This window comes from Balaenoptera physalus (assembly GCF_965194825.1).
Source record: "Balaenoptera physalus genome assembly, chromosome: 7".
Classification (NCBI taxonomy): domain Eukaryota; kingdom Metazoa; phylum Chordata; class Mammalia; order Artiodactyla; family Balaenopteridae; genus Balaenoptera; species Balaenoptera physalus.
This window is the reverse complement of record NC_138886.1, coordinates 100119809-100138513: the sequence shown is the minus strand read 5'-3', so window position 1 is coordinate 100138513 and position 18705 is coordinate 100119809. Positions and strand designations below refer to the sequence as shown.

Sequence of the window (18705 nt, the reverse complement as noted above, 5' to 3'; positions counted from 1 at the left end):
TGCTTTCTTCAGTTTCATTAAACTCAATATAATTAAGTTTTGAGCTATAAGAAGGAATATGAACTAAAAATGAAAATAATTCTCTCTGGGAAAGAATCAGGGTGGATTGACAAGAAGACAGCTGCAGACTCACCGTCTCTGCGATTAAGACTTGCAAAGCCAGGGCCGTGGCTGCTGGACCGCTCTGAGGAGCTGCTGAAGGAAGCCCGGGGCAGGGCAGACGCCAGAGGAGCGTCACAGCTATCTGGGGGGAAACACCATGTGCGGGTTAATACACTGATTAAAGCTTTCCTGTCCTCTCTTCCTCTCTTCTTCCTTCCCTTCTACTTTCCTTTCCTTCCTATTTCCCTGCCACCCTCCCTTCTCTTCTTCCTTAATTTCCTTTCTTTTTAGTTAACAGGCTAGGAAAATGCTAGAGCCTGTGGCAAACATGGTACTCGTACCATGGCCAATTCAAAGCTATCAACGTGATGTCACTGACCAGGAAGTTGGAAAAAGAATCATTATATAGTATTTTCACCACGCAGACACAAGGTATGTAAATAACCTCAAGAGCACTGATAACAGCAAGATGACATAAAATAAAGTAGCAAGTGGTGCGTTTTCAGAATGTATTACTTTTGTTCTAATATGATTTAATTAATTATGTTTATATAATTTAATTTTTAGTAATGATTGTATTTTCATGCAAAATTCATGAAAAGTTAATGATTGGCTCTTGCTAGCTGCTAAAAATTGGTTCCAGCACATCACTCCTAAATGGGAAAATATTAAAAGTATTTCCTGGAAAATCAGAAAGAACACTTTCACAGACACCACTGTTTCTACTGAACATTGCACTGAAAGTCCTATCAGTACGTAAGAGAAAATTTAAAAATTAAAAGCACAAAATTGGATAAAAAAGAGCAACCGTTATCGTTTCCAGATGATATGATTATGGAGGTAGAAATTCTGAAAGTCATTGGCTAGCTTAACAATTCATTATACAAAAGCTGATAGTATTTCTAAACTTATCCATAGTTAGAAATTAAATTAAATAGAATAGCAAATACTAACAAAACATATAAAGTATCTAAGAATGAATCTTACAGAATTTGCAGGACATTTATGGAGATTATTATAAAAATTGTATTGAAAGACATTAAAGAAAAACTACATAAATTCAGACTACAATGATTGCAAATAGGAAGACTACTTTTAAGGTACTGGTTTTCCCTAGCTTGATCTAAAGATTCATTAGAAGTTCAATCAAAGCTCAGGAGGGTTTTTCACAGAACTTGAAGCAGTGAACCACACAGCTCAGGGGTTCTTAACATGTGGTACAAATATGATATAGGGGGTCTGTTGAGATGAATAGAAAAAAATTACATCTTTATTTTCACTAACCTCTAGCTAAAATTTAGCATATTCTTCAGTCACAAATGTAGACAAACCAGACTATATTCACCAGTGCCCGTGCATATGTTACCAACATAAGTTACAGATATTTTAATAGCAATCGTTGTCACAGACATCTAGAAATATTGTTTATGGTCCCCTTTACTTCAGAATAACAGTATTTATTAAAGTCACCACTAGATCTTGTTTTTTAATGCGCTAATAACTAAGAAGACACTATGTTACAATTTCTAGTACATTGATATCAGCATTTCAATATAACTATTTACTTTGTAACCCTATGTATACATTTTATGCATTTACAAGCATTGCTGTGAGAAGGGGTCAGGCTTCAGCAAAGTGCCCGAAGGGTGCTTGGCACAAGGAAGAGCAAAGAAACACCCGTTGTGAGTGTGTGCACTGCAAGTACAAAGCTGTTGAGACATTACTGGGGCATTATTAGCCATTCAGAAAATTCCAGAAGATTGGGATCATCCACAATCCACAGTCAGCTGTGCTAACTCGAATGTTAACGTGACAATTTCTCAGGGGACAATTTCTCTGCCTGTTGAGCAGACCAGGCCTGCATCATTCCCCCTTTAGGTAAAGGGGTCCCAGGGATCTAAGTAACCTGCTCAAAGTCACAGAGCTGGTTGAGGGTAAGTGAAGATTATCTCCATCAACTGTTTAGCTTGGGAAGCCTGCTCCTTTCCCAGCCTCCCCCCCCGCCCCAGCACGGCTTCCTTTCTGAGTCTCCCCAGACGCTCCCCACTCAGTCCCCTCTGCTCACATCTTTCTCATCTCACCGTATTGGGGTCTCTTCTTTCTGGGTTGGAAACAGTGAGGACCAAGTGTAGATTCTGGAGCCAGACAGGGTGTGGGCATGACATTTACCAAGCTGCCTACTCTTGGGAAATCACTGGCCCTCCCTAAGCCTCAGTTACCTCATCTGTACAATGAGGATGTCACACAACTGAATCACACACCTGGACAAAGGGGAATCACACAATTCATAGGGTTTCTATGAGGATTAATAGTGTTTGCTTTTATTATTTTCAGTATGGTAAGACAAGTCATCACATAAGCTTCTTCAAAATATTCTATAAGGACGTTTTCCCTATAGAGAGATATAGAAGGCAGCATTCAACGTTCCAAGCCATATTCTCATTTTTTTATTCTTTCCTCAAAAGAAGGCATATGAAAAAGAAAAAAAAAAAAGAGAAGGCATATGAATCTTAGTCTTTAAAAAAAAAAAAAGAGTAAGATGTACTCGCTCTTATGAAGTCATCTTTGTCTTTGAGAAACAATTTTAAAAGTGATCATTTTTTTTACAACCCTAATTGGTTGTTCCAATTCACTTCCACACAGTCAAATTTGAGAATGCACGTGATCAAAAAACGTGACCATGTCCAATAAGGTACTTGGAAAAGAGCAGCCCTGTGTTTGGACAGTGTTTTCTGTACATTCACTGTGTTTTTAACTAAATTACATTCAAGTAAGGTGAAGTCTCAGATGCCACCCAAAAATCTCCTTAACCATTGTTTTCAATCTGAAATGTCTATATTTTATACTACGATTCCTGGAGCCAAAATTGTGAAGACACAATTTAATTTCCTTTTTCTGGAATCATTAAAAAATATTTGATTTCCACTGAATATTATTCTTATCAATAGTCTGATACATACTATTTCTATCCAAAAAAAAAGATGAATCCTGAAATGCTTCAAAGCTACAACAATTATTCATAAATAATTGTTTTTAACAAACGAGATGGCGAAACAACTGAAAAGTACAACTATTTACCACTTAGGGGGAATATGAGGTGAGTACAAGTAATACTCTTGTAAGAATTAACAAATGAAAATAGACAGATAATATTACAGTTAAATAGGCTAAAGCAAGTTCATTTCTCTTCATAATAACACTCATATTAATAAGAAATTATTCTATGAAATAATCTCAGTTTTGAAATGCACTTATTCCTTCAAAAGTTCAAATGTACTCAGAAGCTCAAATGTTCTCAGAAAAGCTTGGGAACTCTAAAGGGAAACTGATGAGCCAGTGTAACGTGTCTTGTAGAAAATACAGACACACCGTAATTGTTCATGATTTATGTGTGATTCAGATCAGAGTGCTCGGAACAGCCTTGTGTGCATGCTTCTAGAATAAGTTCTTATGTATTAAATGAGCAAACATTGTCTCAGTAGTTGTACCTATTGTAACATCATTTTAATCAATAGCCTATTGTTTGTCCTGCTTTATACTGAAATTATTAAACAATATTTCAGCTTCTGTTTTTAAAAATTATATATATATATTCTTTTCTCCAGGTAAAATCTTAGAAATTTGGAACTTCCCATAGCTGGGGAATACATAATTGCCTTAATCCTCTCAATCTAAGTGACACTATCTGAGTGTTTTCCAGACCCTTGACCTCCTCCTAAAACTACTTAAATCTACCCCCTCCATAAATAAAAAACAGTCCCAGACAAACCTCTGGATTACTACAGCTCCTTGGTGATGCATGCTCTTAGTTTCTTCAGAACTTTCAAATCCAGTTTATACACAACTGTATATAAATGGCATCTTTTCAATATGCATTATGTTCTAAAGTAGACTAAAAATTCCTCAGCAAAGAAAATGTCACTTTACTGAATTCATTGATGAGCTCTAGTAGTTATCTGGTAGCACCTTTAGGATTTTCTATGTCTAATATCATATCATCTGCAAACAGTGACAGTTTTACTTCTTTCTTTTCCAATTTAGATTCCTTTTCTTTTTCTTCTCTGTTTGCCACAGCTAGGACTTCCAAAACTATGTTGAATAAAAGTGGTGAGAGTGGACATCCTTGTCTTGCTCCTGATCTTAGAAGACATGCTTTTAGATTTTCACTGTTGAGTATGATGTTAGCTGTAGGTTAGTTGTATATGGTCTATATTATTTTGAAATATGTTCCCTCTAGGACCCTTTCTGGAGAGCCTTTAATCATAAATAGGTGTTGAATTTTGTCAAAAGCTTTTTCTGCATCTATTGAGATGATCATATGGTTTTTATTCTTTAACTTGTGGTGGTGTATCACAGCCATTGATTGCAGATACTGAAAAATCCTTGCATCCCTAGGATAAATCCCACTTGATCATAGTGTATGATCCTTTTAATGTATTGTTGGATTTGAATTGCTAGTATTTTGTTGAGGACAGATGAATGGATAAAGAAGATGTGCTACATATATACAATGGGATATTACTCAGCCATTAAAAAGAATGAAATAATGCCATTTGCAGCAACATGGATGGACCTGGAGATTATCATACTAAGTGAAATAAGTCAGACAGAGAAAGACAAATATCTATTAAGAAATTTGAAACAATAATTCAAATAATTATTTTAATAATATAATAATAACCTTCCAAAACAGAAAGCACAAAGTCCAGAGGGCTTCCCTGGTGAATTCTGCCAAACATTTAAGGAAGAAATCATGCCATGTCTCCATAATCCCTTTTAGAAGATAGAAACAGAGGAATACTTTTTAACTTATTCTATGAGGCTAATAGTACCATAATACCAAAACCAATCACAGATATTACAAGAAAAGAAACCTACAGACCAATATTTCTCACGAACACAGATGCAAAATCCTCAACAAAATATCAGCGATCAAATCCAACAATGTATAAGAAGAATTACAGGGAATTCCCTGGCAGTCCAGTGGTTAGGACTCCATGCTTCCACTGCAGGGGGCCCGGGTTCAATCCCTGGTGAGGGAACTAGGATCTCACAAGCCACACGGTGTGGCCAAAAACAAAATAATAAAGTAAAATAAAATAAAAATTTTAACAGATTCTTAAAAAATAGAAAAAGAATTACATACTGAAACAAGTGGAATTTGTCCCAGGTATTCAGGGCTGGTTCAACATTCAAAAATCAGTTTATGTAATCCATCACATCCACAAGCTAACAAAGAAAAATCACATGGTACTATCGATAGATGAAGAAAAGCATCTGACAAAATCCAACACCCATCCATGGTAAAAACTCTTGGTAAACTAGGAATAGAGTTGAACTTTCACAAATTGATAAAGAATATCTACCGAAAACTTACAGCTAACACCACACTTAATGGTGAGAAATTTGAAACTTTCCCCACTAAGAACAAGACTAGGCAAAGATTTTCGCTCTCACCACTCCTTTTCCACATCCTACTAGAAGTCTTAGTTTATGCAATTAGACAAGAAAAGGAAATAGAAGGGATACAGATTAGGAAAGAAATGTCTTTGTTATGGATGACAAGATCATCTATGCAAAAACTCCTGGAACTAATAAGTGGTTATAGCAAGGTCACAGGATACAAGGTTAAAATACAAAAGTCAATTGTTTTCCTATATACCAGCAATGACCAAGTGGAATTAGGAATCTGAAACACTATGCTATTTACATTAGCACCTAAAAAATATAAAATACTTAGGTATAAATCTAACAAAATATGCATGAGATCTATATGAGCAAAACTCTGAGGAATTAATCGAGGAAGAACTAAATAAATGGAGAGATACTCCATGTTCATGGACAATACTCAATATTGATTGTCAAGATTTCAGTTTTTCCCAATTGATCTATAGATTCAAGGCAATCTCAATCAAAATTCAAGCAAGTTATTTTGTGGATATCAACAAACTGATTCTAAAGTTTATGTGGTGAAGCAAAAGACCCAGAATGGCCAAAACAATATTGAAGAAGAACAGAGTGGTAGGAATGACACTACCTGATTTCAAGACTTACCATAAAGGTACAGTAATTAAGACAGTGTATTGGCAAAAGAAAGAAAAGAACTGATAAGATGGACTTTATTAAAATTAAAAATTTCTGCCCTGCAAAAGACAGTCAAGAGAATGAAAACACAAGCCATAGGATGGGAGAAAATATTTGCAAAATACACATCGAACAAATGATTTTTATCCAAAATATGCAAAGAACTCAAACTTACCAATAAGAAAACAAACAACTCCAATTAAAAAATGGTCCTAAGCTGACTTTAACAGACACTTCACTGAAGAAGATATACAGATGAGAAAGAAGCATATGAAAAGATGCTCCACATCATATGTCTTCAGAGAAATGCACATTAAAACAACGAGATACCACTACACTCCTATGAAAATGGTCAAAATCTGGAACACTAATGACACCAAATGCTGGCAAGGATGTAGAGCAACAGGAACTCTCATTGGTGGTGGGAATGCAAAATGGTGCAGCCTTTTTGGAAGACTGTTTGGCCGGTTCTTACAAAACTAAACATATTCCTACATGCAATCCAAAGTCTGTTCCTTGGTATTTACCCAAAGGGGTTGAAAACTTATGTCTACACAAAAACAGGCACAAAAATGTTTATAGCAGCTTTAGTCATTAAACGCCAACACTTGGAAGCAACCAAGACACCTTTAGTAGGGAATGGATAAACAAACTGTGGTACATCCGTATAGTGGAACATTAGTAATAAAAAGAAATGATCCATCAAGCCATGAAAAGACACAGAAGAAACCCAGATGCATATTACTAAGTGAAAGAAGCCAGTCTTTAAAGGCTACATACCATACGATTCTAGCTATATGATATTCTGGAAAAAACAGAAGTGTGAAGCCAGTAAAATGATCAGTGGTTGCGTGTTTAGATGGGAGAGAGGAATGAATAAGAGGAACACAAGGGATTTTAAGAGCAGTGAAACTATTCTGTACAATAATATAATGCTGGATACATGTCATTATACATTTGTCCAAACCCACAGAATGTACAACAGTGAGAGTGAAACATCAACTATGGACTTGGGGTGACTATCATGTGTCAGCACAGGTTCACCAATTGTAAAATAAAAAAAGTATCAACACCACTCTGGAGAAGGATGCTGGTAATGGCAGAGGCTAAGCATGTGTGAGGGAAGGGGGTATATGGGAAATCCCTGTACTTTCTGCTCAATTTTACATAAACCTAAAACTGCTCAAAAAATAAAGTTTATTTTTAAAAAAGGGCAGGGGGGCTTTCTCTTTATCAACTACCCTGAGTATTCACTTAAAAATAAGTGCTATGATTTAAATAACTTACTGAGAAAGAAGAGAAACTTTCAGGGTTTTTTTTTCCCCAGTTATACATCCTGGAGCCCATTTATAAAACTTAGTTCTATCCCTTCATGGTTTTAAAATTGTGCAAGGGTGTGTGACTCTACCAGCCTTCAGAGGAATCAAATATCTGGAGGGGGAATGGCTGTAGTTTTTCATGGATTGTCCTGCTTCAGCACCCTAAGCAGACAAGGATTTAGATCTGTTTTAAAGGTCAATTTTAATTATCCCAATTATTATTCACTCATGACTGCTGAAAAATTATATTCGACAAAAGGAACTGATTCCCAGTGGTGGGAGTGTTTCTAAAATTATAACTTGTGCCAGTTTAATGAATCATACCGCTTCTCATACAGGAACAGCACTTTTTTTTTTTTTAAAGAACCACTATTTATCTTTATTTCTTCAGCTTCTATCACAGTGCCTGTCACATGGTAAGCATTTGATAAATGTTTGCTGAATTAAATTGATCACAAGTCCGAGAGCAACTTTCTTAAATCTCCATATCTAAGTTCTATTTCAACCCTGACATATATTGAGCTTAAAACATTGAAACAGCCAAGTTCATCCTAACAGAAAAATCATGCGGTCTTAATTTCCAGGCTGGGTGTGGGGTAGGTATGTGATAGTGGGACCCAGGAAAATATAGATAGAGAAGAGGGGTTCTCACTAATAGGAAGGGACTGCCAATGAAGTATTCACTTCAGAAGGCATTCTCATTCCTGCTTAAACAGGGCATGTCAGTAAAATTCAGCAATCCAACACACTCAGATATTTTTCAAAAATAATTCACAAATGGAAAGATGAGAACATGTCTGTGTTAGAAGTAACATCTCTAGATTTATCAAGATTGTATAATTTTGTGCAATGAAATTCAGGGGAGAAATAGACACAGCAGTTTTTCAGACACTGATACCCAAGGGGCAATTCCCCATCCCTGCCCCTGAAATTCTGATTTAGTGAGAGGATTTATTTGTGTACTTAAGGCAGACACATTCTGTTCTTCAGAGAAGGAAATGTACAGCACTCGGGACAGGAGCTGAGAGATCTCTGCAGTGGATGAAAACCTCAGCTGTGCCAGGAGAGACCCTCAACGTGGCCACCAGGAGTGTGCACTAAATTGCAGTTTTCATATGAGTAGCCCTGGTATCTGTATTATGTTCTGTGGTTATTAAACCAGAATTGGAGAGTTGGGCAGTGTAAAAGACATACTTTCAAAAATCGGAAGCCCTATCATGCTAGTGCCCAGAAAGATGCACTTGGGAAACTCAGCTGTTGACTCATATTAGTATTGATATTACTTTAAATATTTAGTTTAAAAAGGCTTTCACTATCTATAGCTCATTAACTGGAAAACTTCCTTGCTTGTATATAAATCTGAAATACCCATTTAAGGGGCAAAGTCTAATATTCCACACAACTTACTCAAATTGTTGAAATAGTCACAGAGCAATGAAATATGCAGTTTTGGGGTGACGTCAGTATCATGATAGTGTGAATCGTTCCTTTTTTCTCGCTCTCCTTTGATTTACAACTATTAGGACGTCCATAACCAGAAAAAAAAAAAAAAGCACCTATCCACAGCATACAACGACATCCAAGAGATCCATCCACCTGTGCATCCAAAGTGGGTGGATTGGACCATGGAGTAGGTAGCAGGGATTGAGGTAAGTGGCTGCAGAGCTGGTGGCAGGAGGCTGTGACAGCACAGAAGGCGGCTGCTGTTCTGGCAGTGAGCCAGCACCACCTTTCTGGCAGAGGAGCTGGAGGATGAAGGCAGTGACTGGAAGTCTGCCCAGCCACGTGTGTTACAGCTGGCGGGACCAGTTGCTCTCTCTGAGGAGAGACTGCAGTGAATGGGCAGAGGGAAAGGAAAGGTAAGTAGACAGACAAAGAGAACTGAAGTCAAATGTCTCCTGCTGTCTGCCCCTGGAGGCAAGGGGACCGACCACCCAAGGACCCCTGGGACACCACCCCCATCCCAACTTGAGGATACCTCTACCAGGCCATGGACACCCACAAAGCCCCAAGTGCTAAGTACACACACCTCCCCCCTGTGCCCACATTCTGCCACCACGCGTTGTTTTTGTTGTTGTTGTTTTTGTTGTTGTTGTTTTTGTTTTGTTTTGTTTTAACTGTGTGGGTTCCCAATCTCAGAAGCCACTAGTTAACGCTGGTAAGAGAAACCAAAAACTTGTGCCATAGCGCCACCTTCTGGAAAGGAAGGCTCCTAACTGCCAACCTGTTGCATTCTTAGGATCAAAGTAAACAAAGTCTTACCTAAATAAAAATGGTGTTCCATTTTTTATTTAGGGAATCATGGTAATACGGTATCGCAAAAAAAAGAAAGACAATTTTCCAGTAGCCAAACCCAAAGGTATGGAATATTGTGATCTAACTGATAAAGACTTTTAAATAGCTGTTACGAAGAAACTGAATAGAAAACTCATAAAGGCAATGCAATGATATTAGGAATGAAAATAACAAGCAGAAGGAATACTTTACCAAAGAGATTAAAATTCTAAAAAAGAATCAGATTTCTGGAGCTGAAGAACTCAATAAATGAGATAAAGAATGCATTACAATGCACTGGAAATAGAGCAAATCAGGTAGAAGAGGAATTAGCAAGCTCAAGGATAGAAATATAGAAATAATTCAGGTGGAAGAAAAGAGAGAGCTAAGATTTTTAAAAAGTGAAGCCTATGAGAAATATCTGATTCTATTGGAAAGGGAAACGTAAGAATAATGGGCATCCCAGAAGAAGAGAGTGGGAAGGGGACAGAGTTTATTTAAAGAAATAATAGCTGAGAAATTCCCAAATCTGGGGAAGGGATGAATATACAGATCCACGAAGCTAACAGAATATCTTGTTATCTCATCACAGAAAGACCTCCAAAACACATTTTAATGAAGCTGTCAAAATTCAATTATAAAGAAGCAATTTTAAAGGCAGCCAGGGGGAAAAAAAAAAAAAAAAGACAGCAACCTACAGAGGTACCCCCATTAGGCTACAGTAGATTTCTCAGCAGAAACTTTGAAGGTCAGGAGATAGATAGTGGAATGACATATTCAAAATATTGAAAGATAAAAATTTCTATCTAAGAATATGTGGCAGTTATCCTTCAGATATAAAGGAGAATTAAAGCCTTTCCCAGACAAACTAAAGCTGAGGGAGTTTACCACCACTAGACCTGCCTTATGAGAAATGTTGAAAGGAGCTCTTCAAGCTGAAACAAAAAGACAAAAGTACACAAAACTCTGATTAAGATGATAAATACTCATAATTAGAATACTGTAAATCTTTTCTAGAACAGTATATTAAATTCTTAACTATAATATAATGGTTAAAGGAAAAGAGCATTAAAAATAGCTATAGATACTACAACTTGTTAATGAAATCACAGCATAGAGATAATTTCTAACATTAAAAATATAAAAGGGGAAGAGTAAGCAGATGAAACCTTTATAGGTGAATGAAGATAAACTGGCATCAGCAGGAAAGGGGCTATTTTACCTGTAGGATGTTTTATGTAAACTTCATGGTAACCACAAGCAAAAATCTAGAGCAGAAACATAAACATAAAAAAGGGGAGAGTGAGCAAATCACCATGGAAAACCACCAACTTATAAGGGCAGACAGAAAGAGAAGAAAAAAGGAACAACAGAGAGACAAAATAAGCAGAAGGCAAAAGATAAAATGGCAATAGTAAATTCTTACATATCAATAATCACCCCTAAATGTAAGCAGATTGAACTCACTGATCAAAAGGCACATAGTGGGTGGATGGCTGAAAAAACAAGGTCCAGCTCTATGCTCTCTACAGAAGACTCATTTCAGCTCTAAAGGCACATAGGCTCAAAGTGAAAGGATGGAAGATGATATTCCAAGCAAATAGAAATGAAAAGAAGGTGGGTATAGCCATCCTTGTATCAGACAAAACACACTTCAAGCCAAAAAAGGTAAGAAGAGACAAAGAAGGTCAGTAAAGGGGTCACTACATCAAGAAGATATAACAATAATAAATATGTACGTTCCCAAAACCTGATCACTGAAATATACAAGTTTGTAATAATAGATATTAAGGAACAAATAGACAACAATGCAGTAATTGCAGGAATTTCAATACCCCACTATCAGCAATGGATAGATTGTCTTGACAGAAAATCAACAAAGAAACGGTGGACTTGAACCACACCTTAGAACAAATGGATTTAATAGACACATATAGAATATTCCATCCAACAGTAGCAGAACACACATTCTTCTCAAGTGCACATAGAACATTCAGGCTGGATCATATGATAGGTCACAAAACAAATCTTAGCAAACTTAAGAAGACTGAAATCATATCAGCTATCTTCTGTGACCACAATTGGTATGAAACTAGAAGTCCACAACAAGAGGAAGATGAGAAGATCTACAAACATGTGGAAAGTAAACCCACGTCTAAACGACCATTGTGTCAAAGAAGAAATCAAAAAGGAAAGAAAAAATATCTCAAAACAAATGAAAATGAAAACACAACATATCAAATATCATGGCATGCAGCAAAAGCAGATCTGGGTAGAAAGTTTATAGCAGTAAATACATTAAGATGTTAGAAAAATCTCAAGTAAACAACCTAACTTTATACCTCAAGGAACTAGAAAAAGAAGAAAAAATTAAGCCCAAAGTTAGCAGAACTAAGGAAATAGTAAGTATCAGAATGCAAATAAATGAAATAGAAACCAGAAAAACAATAGAAAGGATCAAGGAAACTACAAAATGTTTCTTCAAAAAGATAAACAACATTGACAAACCTTTAGTTAGACTCAGGAAAAAAAAGAAGAGTCAAATAAATAAAATTAGAAATGAAAAGAGAAGACATTACAACTGATACTACACAAATACATAGAATCATAAGAGACTACTATGAACAATTATATGCCAATGGATTATACAACCTAAAAGAAATGGATACATTTCTAGAAACACACAACCTACCATGACTGAATCAGGAAGAAATAGAAAGTAGGAACAGACCAATAATGAGTAAAGACACTGTATCAGTAATTTAAAAATTCCCAACACAGAAAACTCCAGGACCAGAAAACTCCCCTGGATAATTCTATCAAACATTTAAAGAAGTAATACCAATCCTCCTCAAACTCTTTCAAAATATTGAGGGGGAGAAAACACTTCCAAACTTGTTCTATGAGGCCAGCATTACCTTGATACCAAAGCCAGGTAAGGATACCACAAGAAAAGCAAACTATAGACCAATATCCCTGATATTGGTCTATATATTTTTGCACCTATGAACATAGGTGCAAAAATTCTCAACAAAATATTAGCAAACCAAATTCAAGAACACATTAATAGAAGTATATACGATGACCAAGCAGAATTTATTCCTAGGATGAAAGGATGGGTCAACATATGCAAATCAATAAATCCAACACATCACATCAATAAAAGAAAAAATAAAAATCACATGATCTTTTCAATAGAGAAAGAAAAAGCATTTGACATAAAACAACATCCTTTCATAATAAAAACCCTTAACAGACTGGGTATAGAAGGAACATACTTCAACATAAAGGCCATGTATAACAAACACAAGGGTAACATTATACCTGATGGAGAGAAATGGAAAGTGTTTCCTCTGAGACCAGGAACAAGGCAAGGATGCCCAGTCTCACTATTCTTATTCAATATAGTACTGGAAGTCCTAGCTAGAGCAATTATGCAAGACAAAGAAATAAAATATATCCAAATCAGAAATGAAAAAGTAAAACTGTCATTATTTGCTGATGATATGATTGAATATATAGAAAATCCCAAAGAATCAGCCAAAAAACTATTGAAATTAATCAACAATTTCAGTAAATTGGCAGGATACAAAGTCAACGTACAGAACTCAATTTCATTCCTCTACACTAATGATAAAGCATCTGAGAAAGAAATAAAGAAAACCATCCCTTTCACAATAGCATCAAAAACAATAAAATACTTAGGAATAAATTTAACCAAGGAAGTGGAAGATCTGTACAATTAGAACTGCAAAACTGCTGAAAGAAATCAAGGACACAAACAAATGGAAAGACACAAACAAAATCAAAGAAATTGAAGACACAAACAAATGTTCATGGATCCAAAGAGTTAATATTGTTAAAATATCAATAGTTCTAAAGCCATCAACAAATTGAACATAGTCCTCACCAAAATACCAAAGGCATTCTTCACAGAAATAGAAGAAACAATCCTAAAATGTGTGTGGAACCACAAAAGACCTCAAACAGCCAAAGCAATCTTGAGAGAAAAGAGCAAAGCCAGAGATACCACACTTCTGGATTTCAAGCTATACCACAAAACCATAGTAGAAAAACAGTATTGTACTTGGGGGGAAAAAAGACAAATTGACCAACGGAACAGAATAGAGAGCCCAGAATTAAACCCTGGCATATACGGTCAACTAGTATTCAACAAGGAAGCCAAGAATACCCGGTGGAGAAAGGATAGCCTCTTCAACAAATGGTGCTGGAAAAATTGGAGAAACATATGCAGAACACTGAAAGTAGACCCCCTATCTCACACCACTCACAATAATTAACTCAAAATGGCTCAAAGACTTAAACATAAGACCTGATGCCATAAGAATCCTAAAAGAAAATGTTAGGGGAGAAGTTTATTGATATTGGTCTTGGCAATCATTTGGTGGGCATGATGCCAAAAGAACAAACAATAAAAGAAAATAATCAAAACATGGGACTACATCAAACTCAAGAGCTTCTGCACATCAAAAGAATAAATTAATTAACAAAATGAAAAGACACCCTACAGAATGGGAGAAAAATTTTGCAAACCATTTATCGAATAAGTGATTAATATCCAAAATAGATAAGGAACTCAGTCAACTCAATAACAGAAAACAAACAATCTGGTTAAAAGATGGGAAGAAGAAGTAAATAGTCATTTCTCCGAAAAGGACATCAAAATGGCCAAGAGACACATGAAAAGATGCTCAACATCACTAATCATAAGTGGACTGCAAATCAAAATCACAGTGAAACATTACCTCACACCTGTGAGAATGGCTATCATCAAGAAGACAAGGACCAAGAGATGCTGGTGAGGATGTGGGAATGTAAATTAGTCTAACAACTATAGAAGCAAGATGGAAGCGCCTCAAAAAATTAAAAGTAGATCTATCATATACTCCAGGTATTCCACTTCTGGGTATACAACCAAAGAAAATGAAAATAGGATTTTAACAAGATATACGCACTCCCATGTTTATCACAGCATTACTCACAATAGCCAAGATACGGAAACAACCCAAAAGACCATCAGTGGATGAATGGGTAAAAAAATATGTGGTATACATACACCGTGGAATGTTATTCAGCCATGAGAAAGGAAGAGATCCTCCCATTTGCTACAACATTATGCTAAGAGAGTAAGTCAGATAGAGAAAGACAAGTACTGTATGATGTCACATGTGAAATCTAAAAGTTAAACCTGTGAAAACCAGAATAAAACGGTGGTTACCAGGGACAGGGACAAGAGGGATGGTCTTTAAGGGTACAAACTTGTAAGAATTGGTAAATGAGCCATGAAGATCTAATGAACAGTATAATAAATAGACAGTAATACTGTACTATAATTATATAATGTGATCATGTGTATTATAATTATATAATGTGATATTACTTCAGCAATCACATTAACAATATACAAATGTATCAAAGTAACATACTGTATACCTTAAACATATGCAATGTTACAAGTCAAACTTACTCAATAAAAAAGTGTGCAATTTTATATTTTTCTGTTCATACATTGTTCACGTGAATTACCAAATTACTGTAATTGCCAAAATCACATAATTTTCTTCTACAAATGTTGCTGCTATATAAGTTGCTTCATGGAGCAAGGACCTAATAAATTTTTTTTTTTTTTTAATTTATTTTTGGCTGTGTTGGGTCTTCGTTTCCATGCGAGGGCTTTCTCTAGTTGCGGCAAGCAGGGTCCGCTCTTCATCGCGGTGCACAGGCCTCTCACTATCGTGGCCTCTCTTGTTGCGGAGCACAGGCTCCAGACGCGCAGGCTCAGTAGTTGTGGCTCACAGGCTTTGTTGCTCCGCGGCATGTGGGATCCTCCCAGACCAGGGCTCGAACCCGTGTCCCCTGCATTGGCAGGCAGATTCTCAACCACTACGCCACCAGGGAAGCCCCCTAATGAATATTTTTTGAGTGAATAATTTATTTTGAAACTTTAGAGATTTTTTTTATCCTTCAATTTTCTCCACTAAAAATTGGAGACAAAATTATGTATTTCTTTCTGTATTATATGATTGTAGAAGAGTTAAAAACTGCTGCACACAATTTTTTTAAAAACCTGTGATGAACATGAAAGGGTTAGATGTTCCTTTATATTTACAGGAGTGCTTCTTCTAAAAGTCCATGTAACTTTAAAAACTTACAAAATTTAACAAAAAAATAGCACCTATACTATAATATTTGATCCATAAATACTATAACAATTGTTAAAATTTTAGGACAAGATTTAAGTTACACAAGAAATTTTTACACTATGTTTGGTAATTTGGGCATTTTCATTGGAAAAAATTGAAAATAAAATAACCAACATATTCCAAAGCTAAAGATTCACTGCTTTGTGGTAGAATGACAAAAGAGAATACACATCATTGCAAAGAAATGTGTATTTGGTGCTTTAAATAATCAACTGGGAGTTTCAAAAAGCTTGTCTAACTAGGATAAAACTCCATTCATACGCTGTCTTGCAATTTGGAAATACTTTCCTTTTGTCCATCCATCTCTCCTCCTCCCACCCTCTCCTTCTTCCTCGTCTTCCTCCTTTCCTCTCTTCCTTCTTTTCTCCAAGATATTCAACAGGGGACAGTTGTCAAAAAGATGTTCATAGCTAAAGGCAGCAAGTACAATCAATCCATTCAAAGCACAAGTACCTGTTAATGATCCCTCCATAAAATACCGCTTTTCTCATTTTGCCAGAGGGGAAAAAAAACAAGACAGTAACTTCTTTGTAGAGTTCCACGAATATACACAAAATATATAGGGGAAAAAGGAAAATTTTATATTTTAGAATTTGGATCCAAATGACACCTAAAGTTTTAAAACAATTAATTCCTGGTAAATATTTTCAGGTTTAATCTACTGAGGTACACTATTATAATATAGCATTGCTGTTTAATGTAATGTTTACCTAAAAATTATTTAATTATTAACAGCAACAGTTCACTGAAAACTTGGGTCTCTGACCAAAAAGTTTCCATAAAACAATCATTATGTTTAATTGTTCATGTTTATTCAAAAATACAGGCCACTGCTGTTACAAGAGTAGAAAACCCAATCATTTTAGGAAGTGTGTGTGTGTGTGTGTGTGTGTGCGCGCATGCACACGCATGCGTGCACGCACATATTTAACAAGTAAATAAAAAATTAGATTACTATTGAATAAAGCAGTGCATTCTCAGGTATCTCATTAGATACATATATAAAGATAAAATAAATACTTGGACGTGAAAACAAAGATTATTACAAGAGACAAAGAAGGACACTACATAATGATCAAGGAATCAATCCAAGAAGAAGATATAAAAATTGTAAATATTTATGCACCCAACATAGGAGCACCTCAATACATAAGGCAAATGCTAACAGCCATAAAAGGGGAAATCAACAGTAACACAATCATAGCAGGGGACTTTAACACCCCTCTTTCACCAACGGACAGACCATCCAAAATGAAAATAAATAAGGAAACACAAGCTTTAAATGATACACTAAACAAGATGGACTTAATTGATATTTATAGGACATTCCATCCAAAAACAACAGAATACACTTTCTTCTCAAGTGCTCATGGAACATTCTCCAGGATAGATCATATCTTGGGTCACAAATCAAGCCTCAGTAAATTTAGAGAAAACTGAAATCATATCAAGTATCTCTTCCGACCACAACGCTATGAGACTAGATATCAATTACAGGAAAAAATCTGTAAGAAATACAAACACATGGAAGCTAAACAATACACTACTTAATAACCAAGAGATCACTGAAGAAATCAAGGAAGAAATCAAAAAATACCTAGAAACAAATGACAATGAAAACACGATCACCAAAAACCTATGGGATGCAGCAAAAGCAGTCCTAGAGGGAAGTTTATAGCAATACAATGCTACCTCAAGAAACAAGAAACATCTCAAATAAAAAACCTAACCTTACACCTAAAGCAATTACAGAAAGAAAAACAAAAAAAAAACCCAAAGTTAGCAGAAGGAAAGAAATCATAAAGATCAGATCAGAAATAAATGAAAAAGAAATGAAGGAAACAATAGCAAAGATCAATAAAACTAAAAGCTGGCTCTTTGAGAAGATAAACAAAATTGATAAACCATTAGCCAGACTCATCAAGAAAAAAAGGGAGAAGACTCAAACCAACAGAATTAGAAATGAAAAAGGAGAAGTAACAACTGACAATGCGGAAATACAAAGGATCATGAGAGATTACTGCAAGCAACTCTATGCCAATAAAATGGACAACCTGGAAGAAATGGACAAACTCTTATTAAAGCACAACCTTCCAAGGCTGAACCAGGAAGAAATAGAAAATATAAACAAACCAAACACAAGCATTGAAATTGACACTGTGATTAAAAATCTTCCAACAAACAAAAGCCCAGGACCAGATGGCTTCACAGGGGAATTCCATCAAACATTTAGAGAAGAGCTAACACCTATCCTTCTCAAATTCTTCCAAAATATAGCAGAGGGAGGAACACTCCCAAACTCATTCTACGAGGCCACCATCATCCTGACACCAAAACCAGACAAAGATGTCACAAAGAAAGAAAACTACAGGCCAATATCACTGATGAACATAGATGCAAAAATCCTCAACAAAATACTAGCAAACAGAATCCAACAGCACATTAAAAGGATCATAAACCACGATCAAGTGGGGTTAATCCCAGGAATGAAAGGATTCTTCAATATACGCAAATCAATCAATGTGATATACCATACTAACAAATTGAAGGATAAAAACCATATAATCATCTCAATAGATGCAGAAAAAGCTTTCAACAAAATTCAACACCCATTTATGATAAAAACCCTCCAGAAAGTAGGCATAGAGGGAACCTACCTCAACATAATAAAGGTCATATATGATAAACCCACAGCCAACATC

The 18705-nt window shown here is 35.8% G+C and overlaps 1 protein-coding gene across 4 annotated transcripts in view; it reads right to left on the bottom strand.

Moving 5' to 3' along the window:
• The window catches only part of LOC309665098 (contactin-associated protein-like 3), a 239849-nt gene that overhangs the window by 158133 nt on the left and 63011 nt on the right, over nucleotides 1-18705 (bottom strand). For all 4 annotated transcript variants that reach the window (XM_082471232.1, XM_082471233.1, XM_082471234.1 and 1 more), the window contains one exon: nucleotides 134-244. In XM_082471232.1, the coding sequence (XP_082327358.1) occupies nucleotides 134-244 (111 nt within the window). The remainder of the gene's footprint in view (nucleotides 1-133; nucleotides 245-18705) is intronic.